The sequence below is a fragment of the Gymnogyps californianus genome, chromosome 17 (assembly GCF_018139145.2).
Source record: "Gymnogyps californianus isolate 813 chromosome 17, ASM1813914v2, whole genome shotgun sequence".
Taxonomy (NCBI): Eukaryota; Metazoa; Chordata; class Aves; order Accipitriformes; family Cathartidae; genus Gymnogyps; species Gymnogyps californianus.
Window position 1 is genome coordinate 15,117,005 of NC_059487.1, and position 13,865 is coordinate 15,130,869.

A 13,865-nucleotide genomic window follows, 5' to 3' on the forward strand; every position below is an offset into this window, starting at 1 on the left:
CGTTTATTCTTATCTCCATGCCCCTAAGGGGAGCAAAGCAAAGTTTGCTTTCACATTTTGGTGATGCTGAAGCCCAATTACTTGAGAACCTGCCCGCTGTTGCAGGGTTGTGAGTAAATTGGAGACTTGGCTTTTGCTGGTGTGAAGCTGCTTGTTGATTTGCTTAGCAAGACACAGAGACCTGAGGGCTTGTAAAACACTCAGTGGCCAGGGGTACTTTTCATGTTGTGGCTTTTTTGGGCACAATTATAGTTGGGACCACAGGGAAGAGTCCTGTCAAATCATCACTGAAGATTATTTTTAGCACTTGAACGTCATGAGATTTGGCGACGGACCGCGTGTGCCAATGCTACTTTCTTGTCAAACTCTCTTTTTTCCACAGTTCCAGCTGCAGTCTTTGCAGATCATGTGCAGCAGCGTGGGGCAGAGGAAGACAGATGCTGTGATCTCCCTGCACTGGTAAGACAAGAGGGACCACTCTGCTAATTGACATGAAGCTGGGAATGATGGAACAAGTCCATGGCACTGAAGTGACACTGCAAATGATTTTGATAGACTCAAGAGGGAAGCCATTTTTTTTTCCTCTTCTCTTGGGAATAACATCTGTGTGTTTCTTGGTGAAGTGAACAAAACTGTGTCTGCTTCAAAAGGAAAGAAAACTCCAAATCCCGGTGCAGTGTATATCCCTCCTGTCATGACCTCATCTGTGACAGCAGCCCTGACAGTCCTATGGCTTTGCTGCCACCTCATCCCTGAGTCACAACATCCCCCTGCTCTTCCTTTCAAGTTCTCTTCTCAACACAGAAAGTTGCTTTGTGGGATGTATAAATATTTAGCAAGGAGAAAATTATCTTCTGGTATGTGTTACGCAAATTTCAGGCAGGGCTGGTTGATATTGTTTGTCTAAACTTGTTATTTGCCAGAAAAATAAAGCACTCAATAGCTCATAAAAATCTCTCAGTGGAGTAGAGACAATTTCTGCTTTTCTCCAACTGAAAGACTGAATTTTGAAACACTGAAAATGTTACCTGTGATCCATCCCACTCTTGTTACGCAGCTGCTCATGCCACTTTGGCTTGCTTTCGTTTCAGAGGGACGAGGAGACCTGCCCTACCTTAGCTCCTGCCTGCTCTTGTACTTCTGGCCGCCCGGGCTTGCCAGGACCTCCAGGGCCCCCTGTAAGTTCAGCCTTTCACGCGGTATATTGCACACATTGGTGTTGCTTCATGTTGTTTGGGCATGCCCGGCGTGAGGATAACGCTCCTGGGGCTCCATAAGGTTTTAGAATCATAGAATCATTTAGGTTGGAAAAGACCCTTCAGATCATCGAGTCCAACCGTTAACCTAATGCTACCAAGTCCACCACTAAGCCATGTGCCAAAGCGCGACGTCTACACATCTTTTAAATACCTCCAGGGATGGTGACTCAACCACTTCCCTGGGCAGCCTGTTCCAATGCTTGACAAACCTTTTGGTGAAGAAATTTTTCCTAATATCCAATCTAAACCTCCCCTGGTGCAACTTGAGGCCGTTTCCTCTCGTCCTACCTCAGGCAGCTTTGATGTCCTCCTCGTGCGAGGGCAAGGCTGAGAGGTGCCCTTCAGATTTCAAATACTGATGAACTGGGGAGATGGCGAGTTGGCAACGCGACAGCTGCAGCTGGGAACAGGCTGAGCTGTTCCTGGTGCCACGTTAATCCTCTTAGGAGAGGAGGACGGGTCACCCTCGGTGCCTGCAGAGATTTCATGGATTGAAGGCTCTGAAACTCTTTGTAAATGGAAAAAAAAAAACCCACTACAAAACATTCCTAACTGGTTTCTATGTTAAGTGGGAGCCTTATAAGTGTCTGTGTGGGTGGGCAGTCTAAAGAGAAAGGGGAGACTTTGCAATCCTGTCTGTCCCCAAAGCGCTCTCTCTACAGAGAATGTGACCTGCAAGAAAACCCTGAAGGAAATGGGGGGGAAGTTACAACAGTCATTAAGTATGTAACATGCTCAGGGCTAAAGGGCAAGTGCAATATTTTGGCCTATCCATTATGGATGCAGGAGAGTCACCATGGGCTTAAATTACAGGAGAAAATATTCCAGTTAAGCAGTAGGAAGCAGTTATCAAAACAGTTTGTTTTTTGGAAGTTTGGGGAAAAACATTTTATTTGCACAAGGCAGCCGAAACCTGACAACCTGTCCAGAGCACCCCATTTCAACCACTCCAGGTGCTTTTCTCCTGGAAAATAACCATTAAAAAAGCATTGGCCTCCTTTCTCAAGTGAAAAGGTTTCAGATCACCTCTTGCATCACTGTAGTTTAACTGTGAATTCAGTTCCATGCTTTGCAAGGAACAGCGCCTCGTTGCAGAGCAATTACGTGCTCATTCTGGTGGAAGTTTAATTACACAGCACACTCCACTATCACAGTTTGCTTCAATATCCTAAGTGTATAATTACCAGCTTGCATTGCCCCGTGGTTTAAACATCTCCGCAGCACAACTTTTTAAAGAGCAGAACTCTTTTAAGCATTAGAGAAAATATGGTTTTGACACATAACCTTACCCTCACACCACTAAACCCTTGGTAATTTGCTGCAGTTACAAAAGCACTCGTTGCTATTTTTAAAACTCCAGTTAGCAAGACTATGTCCCACCTTGTATTTATCCCTGTCCTTAATGAATGTTTTTGACCAGGTCCAGCTGACTTCTGAAATGAGCTTCTGGGTGATTCTGAAAGCACCTTTCCCAAAGCTCCCTGCCTGTGCTTCTTCATTCAAATCCATTGTTTTTTTAGATTCAAGAATAGAATCTTTCAGATTAAGATGTTAAAAGTTCACACAATATTGGTTCATGCCAGAAGATTGGTTTCGTCTTTCCATCCAGCAGTTATGCAGATGCACAGCTAAGCCAGGTCTCCCCAGAGCTGGTTGCTGTCCCTGATCTCAGCTTGTGTCTGTTCTCTCAGGATGATATTATAAAACCCAACATAGTCCCAAGGGGTTGTAGATGTGAGCACCTCTTCTTCTTCTCAAGCATGTTCCCATGTTCATACGTGACGTTGTCTCAGCATGGATTCGCTGGGGGAGTTGGAGGGAGGAGGTTGAACAGGTTGAAACTTCATCTCTCCCTGCTGGGGTTGAGTGCCGCGTACCCACCGCCTGCCACGGAGGGGCTGTGCTGTTCCTCTCTTCTCCCCTTTTCCACATTTGCTGGATGACTTGAATCATTTTCTTCTTGTCTCGATTTGCTGCGAGCTCTCTGGGGCAGGAAACACCTTTCGCTCTGCACAGCAAAGTGCACCAACTTCTGTCCCCTAAGCTCCTGGTTACACTGCAATAAAGATTATAATATTCGTAACAGCAGCTTTGTGTCCTACTGGCAGGGCAGCCCTGGGAGGAGAGGACCTCAAGGGGAGCAGGGGGAGCCAGGACCCAAGGTGAGTCCTGATACTCAGCACTACCTCTGGCTTTGTCTGCTTCAGGCTGTGTCAGAGGCACGACGCAGGAGTGCCAACTCCTCTGTTAGTGCAGCTGGATGTGTTCATTCCTGGTCTGAGCTGGACTCCTTAGGCTGGGGACGGTCTCACTGCACCAAGCAGAGCCCAAACAGAGCCTGAAGGGCTGATGCATTGAGGAGGATGGGATCTCTTATTATTAATTAAATGCTCAGTTGGGCTTTGGAAATTGAGATGATGAGCCTGATTGCGCTGAATTAATGCAACGTACGTGGTCAGCAATGTTCTCTGCAAGCAGCCTTGCTGGAAAACGGTCATTCTTTGTGCTGTGCTTGTTCTGGCTGCCAAGCCTCCAAACCAGACAGATTGGTACTGCTCTGGGACAGAGCAGTGTGAGGAGCGAAGCAGAGCAAGAACCACACAAAGCCTTCAGGAGCAGCCCCGAGGTGAGCATAAGGAGCGGCTGGGTCTGGATCCCCAAGCCCTGGGGACTGGAGCAAGCCCTGGTGCAAGTGTTCACTGCTCTGCTGATCAACACAGGGCAGAGCCAAACCAGCCCATTGGTCCCCTTCTTTGGGATAACATCTGGGAAAGCAGCATGGTTACAGGGGAAAGATTTTGGGGAAGAAATGAGAATGGATGCAGATCTCAGCCGTGGGTTAAGGAACATCTCCCTTTGCTCTCTGGCCACCTCGAGTAACCGGAATGACCCGCTGCTTGGGAAGGTGAATCGTGCTTTGCAAAGCACCATCTGCAGCTTTACTGCCTTCTCCCATGAAAGATGCACCAAAGCCTTGGACCTAAAAGACAAAGGCAGCTGAGGTTACTAGAGATTATTGATTTCATCTTGAATCCTGTAGACGGTTCATGCTGACCCAGGTCATGCAGTGCAGCCCATGTGGAGAGCAGGCACTAATTGCTTTCTTATGTTTGATTTCATGTCTTTGGCTTTAGGGTGAACCAGGCCCACCTGGACAAGTAGGGCCAGAGGGTCCCAGTGGCCAACAAGGCTCTCCAGGTTCCCAGGGAATCACGGTTCAGGGTCCTGTGGTACGTGATCTCTTCCACTGCCTTTTTTTGTCACTTGCTCTTTGCAGTTAGAACATATCTCAGAAATGAGCGTCTCAATAAAGCCCCCAAAACATGATCTATGTATTTACATCATCGTAACTAACAGCTGGACAGCCGCGCTAGAGAGAGATGATGATCATTTTTGTCATGCTGACGAGGCCCTGCACTTAGTCATTCTGGCAAAAGACTGTTTTTGTCCAGACTCTCCCTAATGTGCCATTAATGAAAACAGCCCGGTGGAGTATTCAGGCATTTTTCTTTGCAATGATCATCATTACTTGGCAAGGAGTAGAGGTGGAGGCTGCTGCGTGCATGTCTGGGATGGCAGAATCCCCATGCACATGCTGTGGCTGTAAAGTACCCTGCAGCACCGCAGAGAGCAGGAGCGGCCTGGGACGCGGACGTGGAGCAGCAGGATGCTGTTTGCCTTAAAGGATGCTGCAGCGTGCTTAACTATCTGCTTCTGTTTTAATCCAAGGGACCACCAGGAATTAAAGGAGAGAAAGGAGACACTGGAAGTCCTGGCATGCAGGTAATGGTAGATACCATTCCTTCTAATTGTCTCAAAGGTTTGCCCGTTTTCCCAGTAACTACTTTAAGCATGATTGAAAAGCCATAGAGTTGTTACTGTTGTCTGCTTGGAAACTGCCTTTCATTTTGGAGTGTCAGCACTTTCCCAAGGGAAACCGAGTCAATTGGCGCAAGAAAGACAGACGTATCTGGAAGCTAGATATAATGGAATTAAAGGTGGATAACAGTGATTACTCTGTTTAATGAATAACTCTGTTTCTTCTTCCATCTTTTTCTTATGTGACCTGTTGCAAGATGAATTAGGGCAATGATAATCAGATGCCAACTTTACCCAGCAATTCTGATTTACAGGGCATTCCTGGTGTGCAGGGAGCTCCAGGCAGGGATGGTCTTCAAGGTGCAAAGGTAAAATACCTCATCTCTGAGTTTTCATGCATGGATGCCTAAAATTCTGCTGTGAGCATACCAGCAGAGATCTGAAACATCCAGCTCTCCTAACACACTCGGTGCATAAGTGAATGCTCTTTTCACAAAGCCAGAGGGAGTGGGGGGAAAAAAAAAAAAGGGGGTCATCTCAGGTTTGGCCAAATTTGACCAGGTGCCACCTTTCTTGCCTGCTTGGCAGATGCATTTTTTTACCCATTCCTAGCAAGCTCCTGTTAAAAGCAGCACATGGAAAAACCACCTCACTGCTTACTAGGTCTCTTTGAATCCTCTCGATAATAAATGACTGGATTTGGCTTTGCAGGGGGTGAGGGGACTAGAAGGCACAGCGGGGCCTCCAGGACCTCCTGGACCAAGGGTGAGTACTCACTATGAGCGATGCATATCGAAATCTCTTCCTCAGCAGGGGCTTGTGGTTTCTGCTGACTAGCTGTCACCCAGAGGTGTCAGGGCAAAACCCCTTCTCGGGGTATCACGGGGAATACCTGGCACATTGTGCAGATGTCCCCTTTCCCTGCCACTGTCAGTGTAAGAAGAAAAACTTTGGCTTCTTCTGGAAAGTTCCAGGGAAGCTTTGACCCAGCAAGGAGATCCTTGTTTTACTAGTTTTGCTTTCCTGGTGCTACTGTTTTTCAACTGTTGGTTGAGTTTGAGGTATATGGGCTTGTTAGACTGAAATCAGCAGGAGCTGGAGGATGCAGGCAGGTGTGAAAGGTCTCCCCGACACCATTTCCAACATCTGCTGCCAGGGCTGTATGTAGATAGGTGTATTTGCACTCTGTTGCGCCCAGGATAGCAGAACCTTAAGGTCTGTTGATTTACATCCATCTGCTAATTTGAAGACACCACAGCCCTTCCAAGTTCTGTGAAACAGGTACACTTCCCTTTACCTGGGAAACTGAACCAAATTTGGTTTTAGGTGATGGGTGGTGGACCTAATAGTTGCTGATTCTCACTGCTGAATTATAAGGAATTTGGCAGTCCTGAACAGTGTAAGATGGAGATTGCTCACTGCCGTCTTTGCATTAGTTGTGCTGAAGTTAGGCATTTATGGGAGCTAAGGTTGAAATCAGCTCATAACTTTGACTTGTTTATCCTGGGAAGCTGTGGAGCCGGCAGGGTTGAACCTCAGCTTTCTAGATACGAGGAAAGCACTGTAGCCTTCAGAGCAGGCTCTAAAAGCTGTTCTGGTGCTGCCTTAAAGACTTCTTTCATTTTCACTGATCAGAAGAGTTGCTAATCTCTATTGAGCTTAAACGTAATAGCTGGAAAATTATAAAAGAAATTATTTCTACTGGTTGTTTTTGGCTTATTTTTTCCTTCCATTTATGGCTCCAAAGGGCACAGAAACTTCACAAAGAGGAGACAACCAAAGAAGGCACTTCCCACTCTCTAAGCTGCTGTTACTGTTGTGAAGTATTAGAGGCAAGCACAGGTCTTAAAGGAAAAAGAAAGCAACAGCATGGTATTAGGAGGCTGAAGAAAAGGGTTATGCTCTAGGCTACCTCTAAATCTGAATATATAATGAAGGATCTAAAGCCTATAGGGTAAAAAACACATTGCAGTTTGCTGGCGAAACTCAGCTTTGCTGACCATAATTGAGACAGTAATAGGAAATAACGTGAACACGACTCATACACGATATACTCTTAACGTTGGACTCATGGCTGGACGAGGCACCGACCTCGTCCAGCCTTAAGGCTACCATGCCCTTGCTAGAGTCCTCTAAACTCAAACTGCTGGTGCCCCTGGAGCTGTAGGGAGATGTTAGCCTTGAACAGAAAAAGAAGAAAGTTAGGAATTAACTGGACTTTTATCAGTGTCTTATAATTAATGTCTGCAGGGTTTCCAAGGAGTGACAGGCTCCCGAGGCAGCAGTGGAGAGAAGGGACCTCCAGGTGACATTGGGCCAACAGTAAGTTTCTGCTTTTGGGTCTCAAAGAAGGCCAAGACATGAAATAATTGAGTGGAAACAAGCTGTTCCCACAGCAGATTGACCTCAGCGTCTAAAGAATAGTTTTAATTCACACTCATCCTTCTTAGGGAGATGCCTGGATATGCAAAGCCCAGGCTACTTAACTGTTGATAAAGCATTTAACAAATCCCATCTCCCTTTGCTCTCTGTAGATTCAAAAGCTACACAAAATCCAACATCCAGACAAATTTCTGGTGTAAGATTCTAGAATAAAGCAAGAGAGTCAGCCCTGAGCTGGAGTAGCCAGTGTTGGGCTTGTAGGGGCAACCGCAGGTCTTGATGTCACAGTTATTTCTTCTCAGATGTTAAAAACCACCTGCTATGCTGGGAAATCTGTTCTAAGATTGTATCTGAGGAATTCCTGCGTCTCTGTTGATGGTGCTTTATGCCACTGCTCCAGCTGCTGCTTTATTAATTCTTTTTCTTAAAAACCAAAATATTCCTATGAGCTTGAAGCTCTTCTAGTCACTGTCATGAGGTCAAGGAAACGACAAGAGTGTGGGAAACAAACTTTGTGCTCCGTGTCCCACTAATGTAACCCACAACCACACTGATTTGTTTTTTGTTTTCTTCTGCTCTTCCTTTCCCTAGATTTTTATTTTTTCTTTTCTTTCCTCATAGGGGCTGCCGGGTCCAAAAGGAGAAAGAGGAGAGAAAGTGAGTTTTTCTGGTGCGAGGCAACACTGTCACTGTATCTTACACTCAAAAGAGCGGATGTGGTGACCTACTTTGCAAGTCATACTTACAAATATAAACCAAACCTTTCTAGTGTTGAATAACTTCATGTACTTATAGCTTGTTGCCTTTCCATTCACCTGCACTGGCTATGCTGGTGGGATATAAATAATCCGGCAGCAGTCAGGAGCTCCTCAGTATCAATTGTAGTAATGAAGAAGAAATGCCAACTGAAAAGCCATTCTTTGCTGAGAAGGAAAAACCAAAACCACTTGGCTTCACTGAGCTGTTCTTTTTTTTAATGTATCACATAAGAGGGGACTCATTTGTAATAATCCTCTGGCATGCCCCAGCACAGAGCCTTTGAGGTCAGGAGATCCACGCTGCCTTTGAAGGTTATTTTGTTGTGAGAGGAAGTTTTTCTCATCTTGACTTTGGTTAAAAAGAAACCCTCTGTCTTTCTAGGAGTCTGAGTCTCATTGCCAAGATTGACTTATGTGAATTAGGCTTCAGAGAGGGGTGAGGTGCTTTTGTCTCAAGTTAATGCCTCAGTATTATAATTTTTAACAACATTCTCCTTCCATTCCCACCAGCTTTTTCTTTTCTATACATTTTTTTGCAGTGGCACCCTCCCTTGGGTGTTGTGCTAAGCTTTTTTTTTTTTAAGTCTGGGTAATCTGCACAGTGATCCAGGCAGAGATGTATATTTTATAAATGTTTTTGGTAGTACACAGTGTGTTAGTTATGAATTTTCACAGATGGAGTCAGTGTTTATTTTTAAGCAGCTTTTTGCATTTTTATCACTTTTTCCTACTTCACTAAAACTTTCTAAAGGACCCCTCATGTATGATTTATTCAGAATACAGTAACGGTAAGAATCAATATTCATAAAAGATTTAGACAAAGATAGGATGTTGTAATATCTGATCACATTAAATGTTTTACATATCACAGAACATTGAGTTATAGACTTAGCATCTTTTTTGATAAAATTTGAGTGAGAAATTTACTCTCCCTTTTTTAGTAGCTTCGGTAATTATTGAGATTCGATCTGGGCTTTTTGATGTGCAGGAGAAAAACAATTATCGATGTTTCCCAATTTCAATTTTATGGCTTCAGAGCTTTGTGATAAATAAATAAAGCTGCATTTCACAGTAATTAATATCCTGAAACTCAAGCTGACAAAAAGAACGGGCAGAAAGCTATCATGCATTATGATATCGATCCTTTTTAAAAGATATTAATACTTCCTTTTTTTTTTTTTAATTAAAAAAAAATGTTTCACTTTAGGGGGAACCACAGTCCTTGGCCACAATTTACCAGCTTGTTAGCCAGGCTTGTGAGCGGATGATTCAAAGTGAGTATGTCCCGACTGTGTTCATGCTTCTCCAGCAGTGGTGGATAAACCCAGAGGGGAGACAGCATGAAGCTGGAGTGACCCAGGGAGCTCCTCCATCCTGTGCCGTGCTGAGCACCACGCATAGCAAATCTCCCATCACGGGCTCTCAGTGCTACATTGGTTTTATTGGGTGGCATTAGCACAGAGACCTGTGAAATGTTTCTTTGGAAAACCCTTTGGCACTTTGCAAAGGCTCTTTTATTTCTTCAGTGGAAAAGCTTGAAACTAATTTGAAAGAAATTATTCTTTTGGTGATTTGTGCTGATTCCTCTTGAGACGAGGCATTTTTGGTGAAGCTCCTGTGCTGTGATGCACAAAGAGAAGCAGCGGTTTGCCAAAGGTCAGGCAGCAAAGTCATGACTCAGCTGCCCATCTTCCTCTTCAGCTTCTGGCTTTCTCAGTTTGGACTGCCAGCTTTTTAGCACTAGCTGATCGTTTTAAATACCTTTTTCAACAACGTCCTTTGATTTTCGTCTCTTTTCTGAATCTCCCAGCCAAGGAAACATTCATTTTCTGTCTTGCCTTCTCAGCTCATGTGTTGAAATTTGACTCATTCATTCACGAACATGCAAGGAAGCCAGTTCCTGTTTGGGAAGAAAGGTTAAAACCAGGAGAACCAGGACCACCAGGTCCTCCAGGTCCCCCTGGGAGCAACGGAGAAAGAGGAGAAAATGGCATCCCTGGACAGCCAGGCAAAGATGGGTATCCTGGAGAAAGAGGTATGGACAGATGCGTTTGTAAGCATTTTTTACTATATCTTTGATACTTTAACTAAACATTTCAGTGCCTCAAGCAGTACTGTGAAGATAATCCATGATACTATCTCATCTCATCGCTATTTTCCTTTTGGACTTCTCTCTTCTAGGAAGAGAAACCCAAGTTAGATAGCTCAAAGAGTAGGGAGAAGACAGATATAGCCCACTCTTTTTGCAAGCTCTGCTTTGAGAGGAAGGCCAGTTTGCTGCCATGTGTAGGTTTTGAGGGATGGAGAGTTTAATTTTAGAGGGCAGGAGGCTCTCCCTACAGAAAGGCAAAAGAAACAACGATTTGGACGAACACGTAGTGGTGGAACAGATCACCTCTGGGCAGAAATGACGAGTCTTGGAAAACACTGAAGGAAAGCATGAGGCAACTGAAGTAGTATTGAAAATGGAAGTAGGTTTCTGGAGCAGTAGTTCCAACAACAAAAGCCTCACACATGAATAAAGAAATAGATTAATGTAATCTCAGAAAGTGGCATCAGTTATTGCACATGAATGAGTGAATGGTGGGAATATGTTTTGCTTGAATTTGCAGACAACGTTTGTCAGTGGCTCAAGTAATTGTCTGTCAAAATCAAATGAAAAACGTTGGTTTCAGCAGTGTCCTAACACCTCTGAGTAACTAGAGACCTTCTGTTTAACTCCTTACTCTGGCACTCTTCAGTCTTAGCTGGTATCTGCAGAGCTTATCAAAATGTCACTTAAGAGAAAAGGGAAGTAACAACCTGCAGATGTTTCCAGCCTGTCGAGCAAGGAGATGAGAGAAGACAGATCTCACTGAAAAACAATCTTAAGGACACGGCTTATCAAAATATTTTCATCTTAAAAATATGAAAAACGGTATTTTGTCAAAATGCACCTGTTTCTCTGAGATGTACTGGTTTTGCAAGCAATTTCATGCAAAAACAGCAATCCTGGCTTACCAGCACCTGGTCGAAGAGACAGTTCAGCTTTGTGATTTGTCTGATCCATGTAAAGAACATGGGAGTGGACCTCACACTCAGGCCAGTGCACTGACACCAGCACTATTAATTTCTCTGTGAAAAATCTCCATTTTCACCCATATCAGGCTGCAAATGAATGCTAGTTGGAGCCATGTCGGTCATGGGCAAATGGCTGCTCTGGAAAAGAGAGCAGGTGCCCAGACAGAATTAAAGGAAATGGATATTTCTCTGTGTTGCCAAGGGCTGTGACTCCACTTCAACATCTAAGAGCCTGGTGGGGAGACTGCAGGAGCATTAATTCAGGGTGAAATGCAAAATGCAGTGAAGTGACGCTTACCTCTTATCTGTGATTAGGTGCCCCAGGGCCCAAAGGAGAAAAAGGGATGTCTGGAGCCAGCGAGGAAGGGATCCAAGGACCCAGAGGCAGAACAGGTAGAGTGAATACAACCTCTTTGTATTGACCCAGTGGGGCCATCCAGAGCTCAGCAGCTGCCAGATTCAAAGCGTCATTCAGCCTTAGGACCACTGTAGTGGAGCAGACTGACCTTCCCCACCGCAGCACTGTTGGCAGCATCCTGGATGGTTCCTCTCTGCTAAGATGTAAGAGACTGCTCCAGGCAGCTTCTTCCCTCTGGTACCCATTCCCAGGTAATGATGTATTTTAAGGACCTGAGACACATCCAGGGAGTTTTAGTTTTGCTGCCTTTTTGCATGCAAGACCAGATGCTCAGGGGCTAGAAACTCTGAAAATTGAGCTCGTGAAACACAAGGGGTTTTGAGTAATCTGTTAGGATTTGGTGTACTCCTCCATCCTGATCCCTGTTACTTGGTATCAGTGGGAGGTTTGCCACTGACGTAACAAACCAGGCACTATCAAGAGAGGGTGGTCAAACATATTCTTCTGTATCTAAATTTTTTTAGTTGAGATGTAAAGACACAAAAAACAATGACTCTGGGATGGATCCTGGGGTTAAGGTGATTTTCTGCATTGACAAAATTCTCTTTGGTGAGAATCCAAAGGTGGACTTTGGATTCTCATAACCAGGCTCCATTTTTAGCCAAGCTGGGCACCCTTAGGGTCAAGAATAAGTCCTCTAATTACTGGGATTTAGAATAAGTTTTCCAACTGGCAGGTCCTATTTTTCCTCCAAAATGAGGAAACAGTATGCAGAAAATTACCACCATGTAGGATGGGGAAAATATAGAAGAGGTATTAAACTGAAGCAACTAAAGTAGATGTGCTACAGCTTACAGTGCTTCTCCTTCTTCAGGCCCACCAGGAGAAGTTGTGCTGGGGAAACCAGGTCCAAAAGGTCACCCTGGAAATGCCGGTCCTCAAGGTTTTCCCGGTGTCAGAGGGCAGCCTGGGCAGTCTGGATATCCAGGGGGCTGTGATATCTCTGGATGTTATGGGGCAGGTAGAAGAGGTAAGTCCTGACTATCTCGGTACAAAAGTTATGATTTTATAGCTGGTCTCTCTGGTTACTTCTCTTAAGCTAGGCAGAGACCTTTGTTCATCCTTCAGGCACTGTCAGTCCTGCAAGAGCCTCCTTTGCAAAGCAATCAGGATGATTCACGTGCAATTCATATGGATAAAAGCCAGTTCAATTGACTCCTCCTCAGCCATCCTTCACAGATTAACGCATAACTGCAGCAGTATGTCGAGCAGGTGGAGTGATCATGGGGGTATCTTCAGTTTTTAATGTCCCCAGCAATGTTTTCGTGGTGGATAGGAACTGAGATATCGTTCCTCTCTACACATACATTTCATGGAGGCTCAATTGTACAAAGTCCTGGAAAATGAAGAAAATCACTGGCACCAAACAAAAGATTTACAAGGGAAAAGAATTAATTCTGTGCCATTCCTTCTCAATACTTGACACTGATTTATTTGTTTGCTCAGTGGCCTCATCTCCTTTCCACACACAGATTTCATCCCCTGACGGCTGGTGCGGAGGCAGCTGAAGACATTGCTTTGCCCTGGAAATCTCTGGGTTAAAGCTCCACTCATTCCAAGAGAAGCAGTAACCTGAACACCAAATGTTTTGTTTGTGTTTTTTTTAATATCCCATCATTTCTGTATGGACAAGTCAATCAAACACTGAAGCCACCAAACCAGCCTGTGTTCAGATGAGTCATCCATCTGTTTTTCAGCACTGGACAACTGCAGTCTTCTAACTCACATTGCATGTCCCACAGCAAGACAAAGACACAGTCAGAGGTGCAGGCTGACAGACTTGTAAGAAAAAGAAATAATGTATTGAAATGCTCAGAAATAACAGATAATTTTTGCCCACTTGTCTGCTTGTGGTTTATTTTTGTCACTTGTTATTCTGGGTCCTCAGCACAGAGCAAAACAGCACCTCATGCCCAAAGATGCAAATCCACTGGAGCAAAACTGCATTTTCTGTTTGTTGACAAGGTAACAAAGTCTAGCACCGTTTTGACTGTTTCTGCTGTTGGCAAAACGCTGATGGCTTCCTTGCAAGGGTGTTACGTACACAAGCACCGCAGACAGCATGGTAACCTTCCCGTGATGTGACAAACCCCACCGTTTAGCCTCCTTCTCCGGGGCTTGGTAACTATCAAGCAAAGCCTTAGATCAGACAGAACACAGTCGTGTACT

At 44.7% G+C, this 13,865-nt stretch overlaps 1 protein-coding gene across 1 annotated transcript in view; it reads left to right on the forward strand.

Moving 5' to 3' along the window:
* Positions 1-13,526, forward strand: part of COL20A1 (collagen type XX alpha 1 chain) — a 49,066-nt gene extending 35,540 nt beyond the window's left edge. Inside the window, 15 exon segments of the mRNA XM_050907340.1 lie at positions 383-416; positions 419-459; positions 1,092-1,178; positions 3,368-3,421; positions 4,394-4,489; positions 4,989-5,042; positions 5,393-5,446; positions 5,790-5,843; positions 7,329-7,400; positions 8,082-8,117; positions 9,426-9,492; positions 10,065-10,253; positions 11,594-11,671; positions 12,511-12,666; positions 13,169-13,526. Of these exon segments, the coding sequence (XP_050763297.1) occupies positions 383-416; positions 419-459; positions 1,092-1,178; positions 3,368-3,421; positions 4,394-4,489; positions 4,989-5,042; positions 5,393-5,446; positions 5,790-5,843; positions 7,329-7,400; positions 8,082-8,117; positions 9,426-9,492; positions 10,065-10,253; positions 11,594-11,671; positions 12,511-12,666; positions 13,169-13,182 (1,086 nt within the window). The 3' untranslated portion in view covers positions 13,183-13,526.
* Positions 13,527-13,865: the final 339 nt, after the last annotated feature.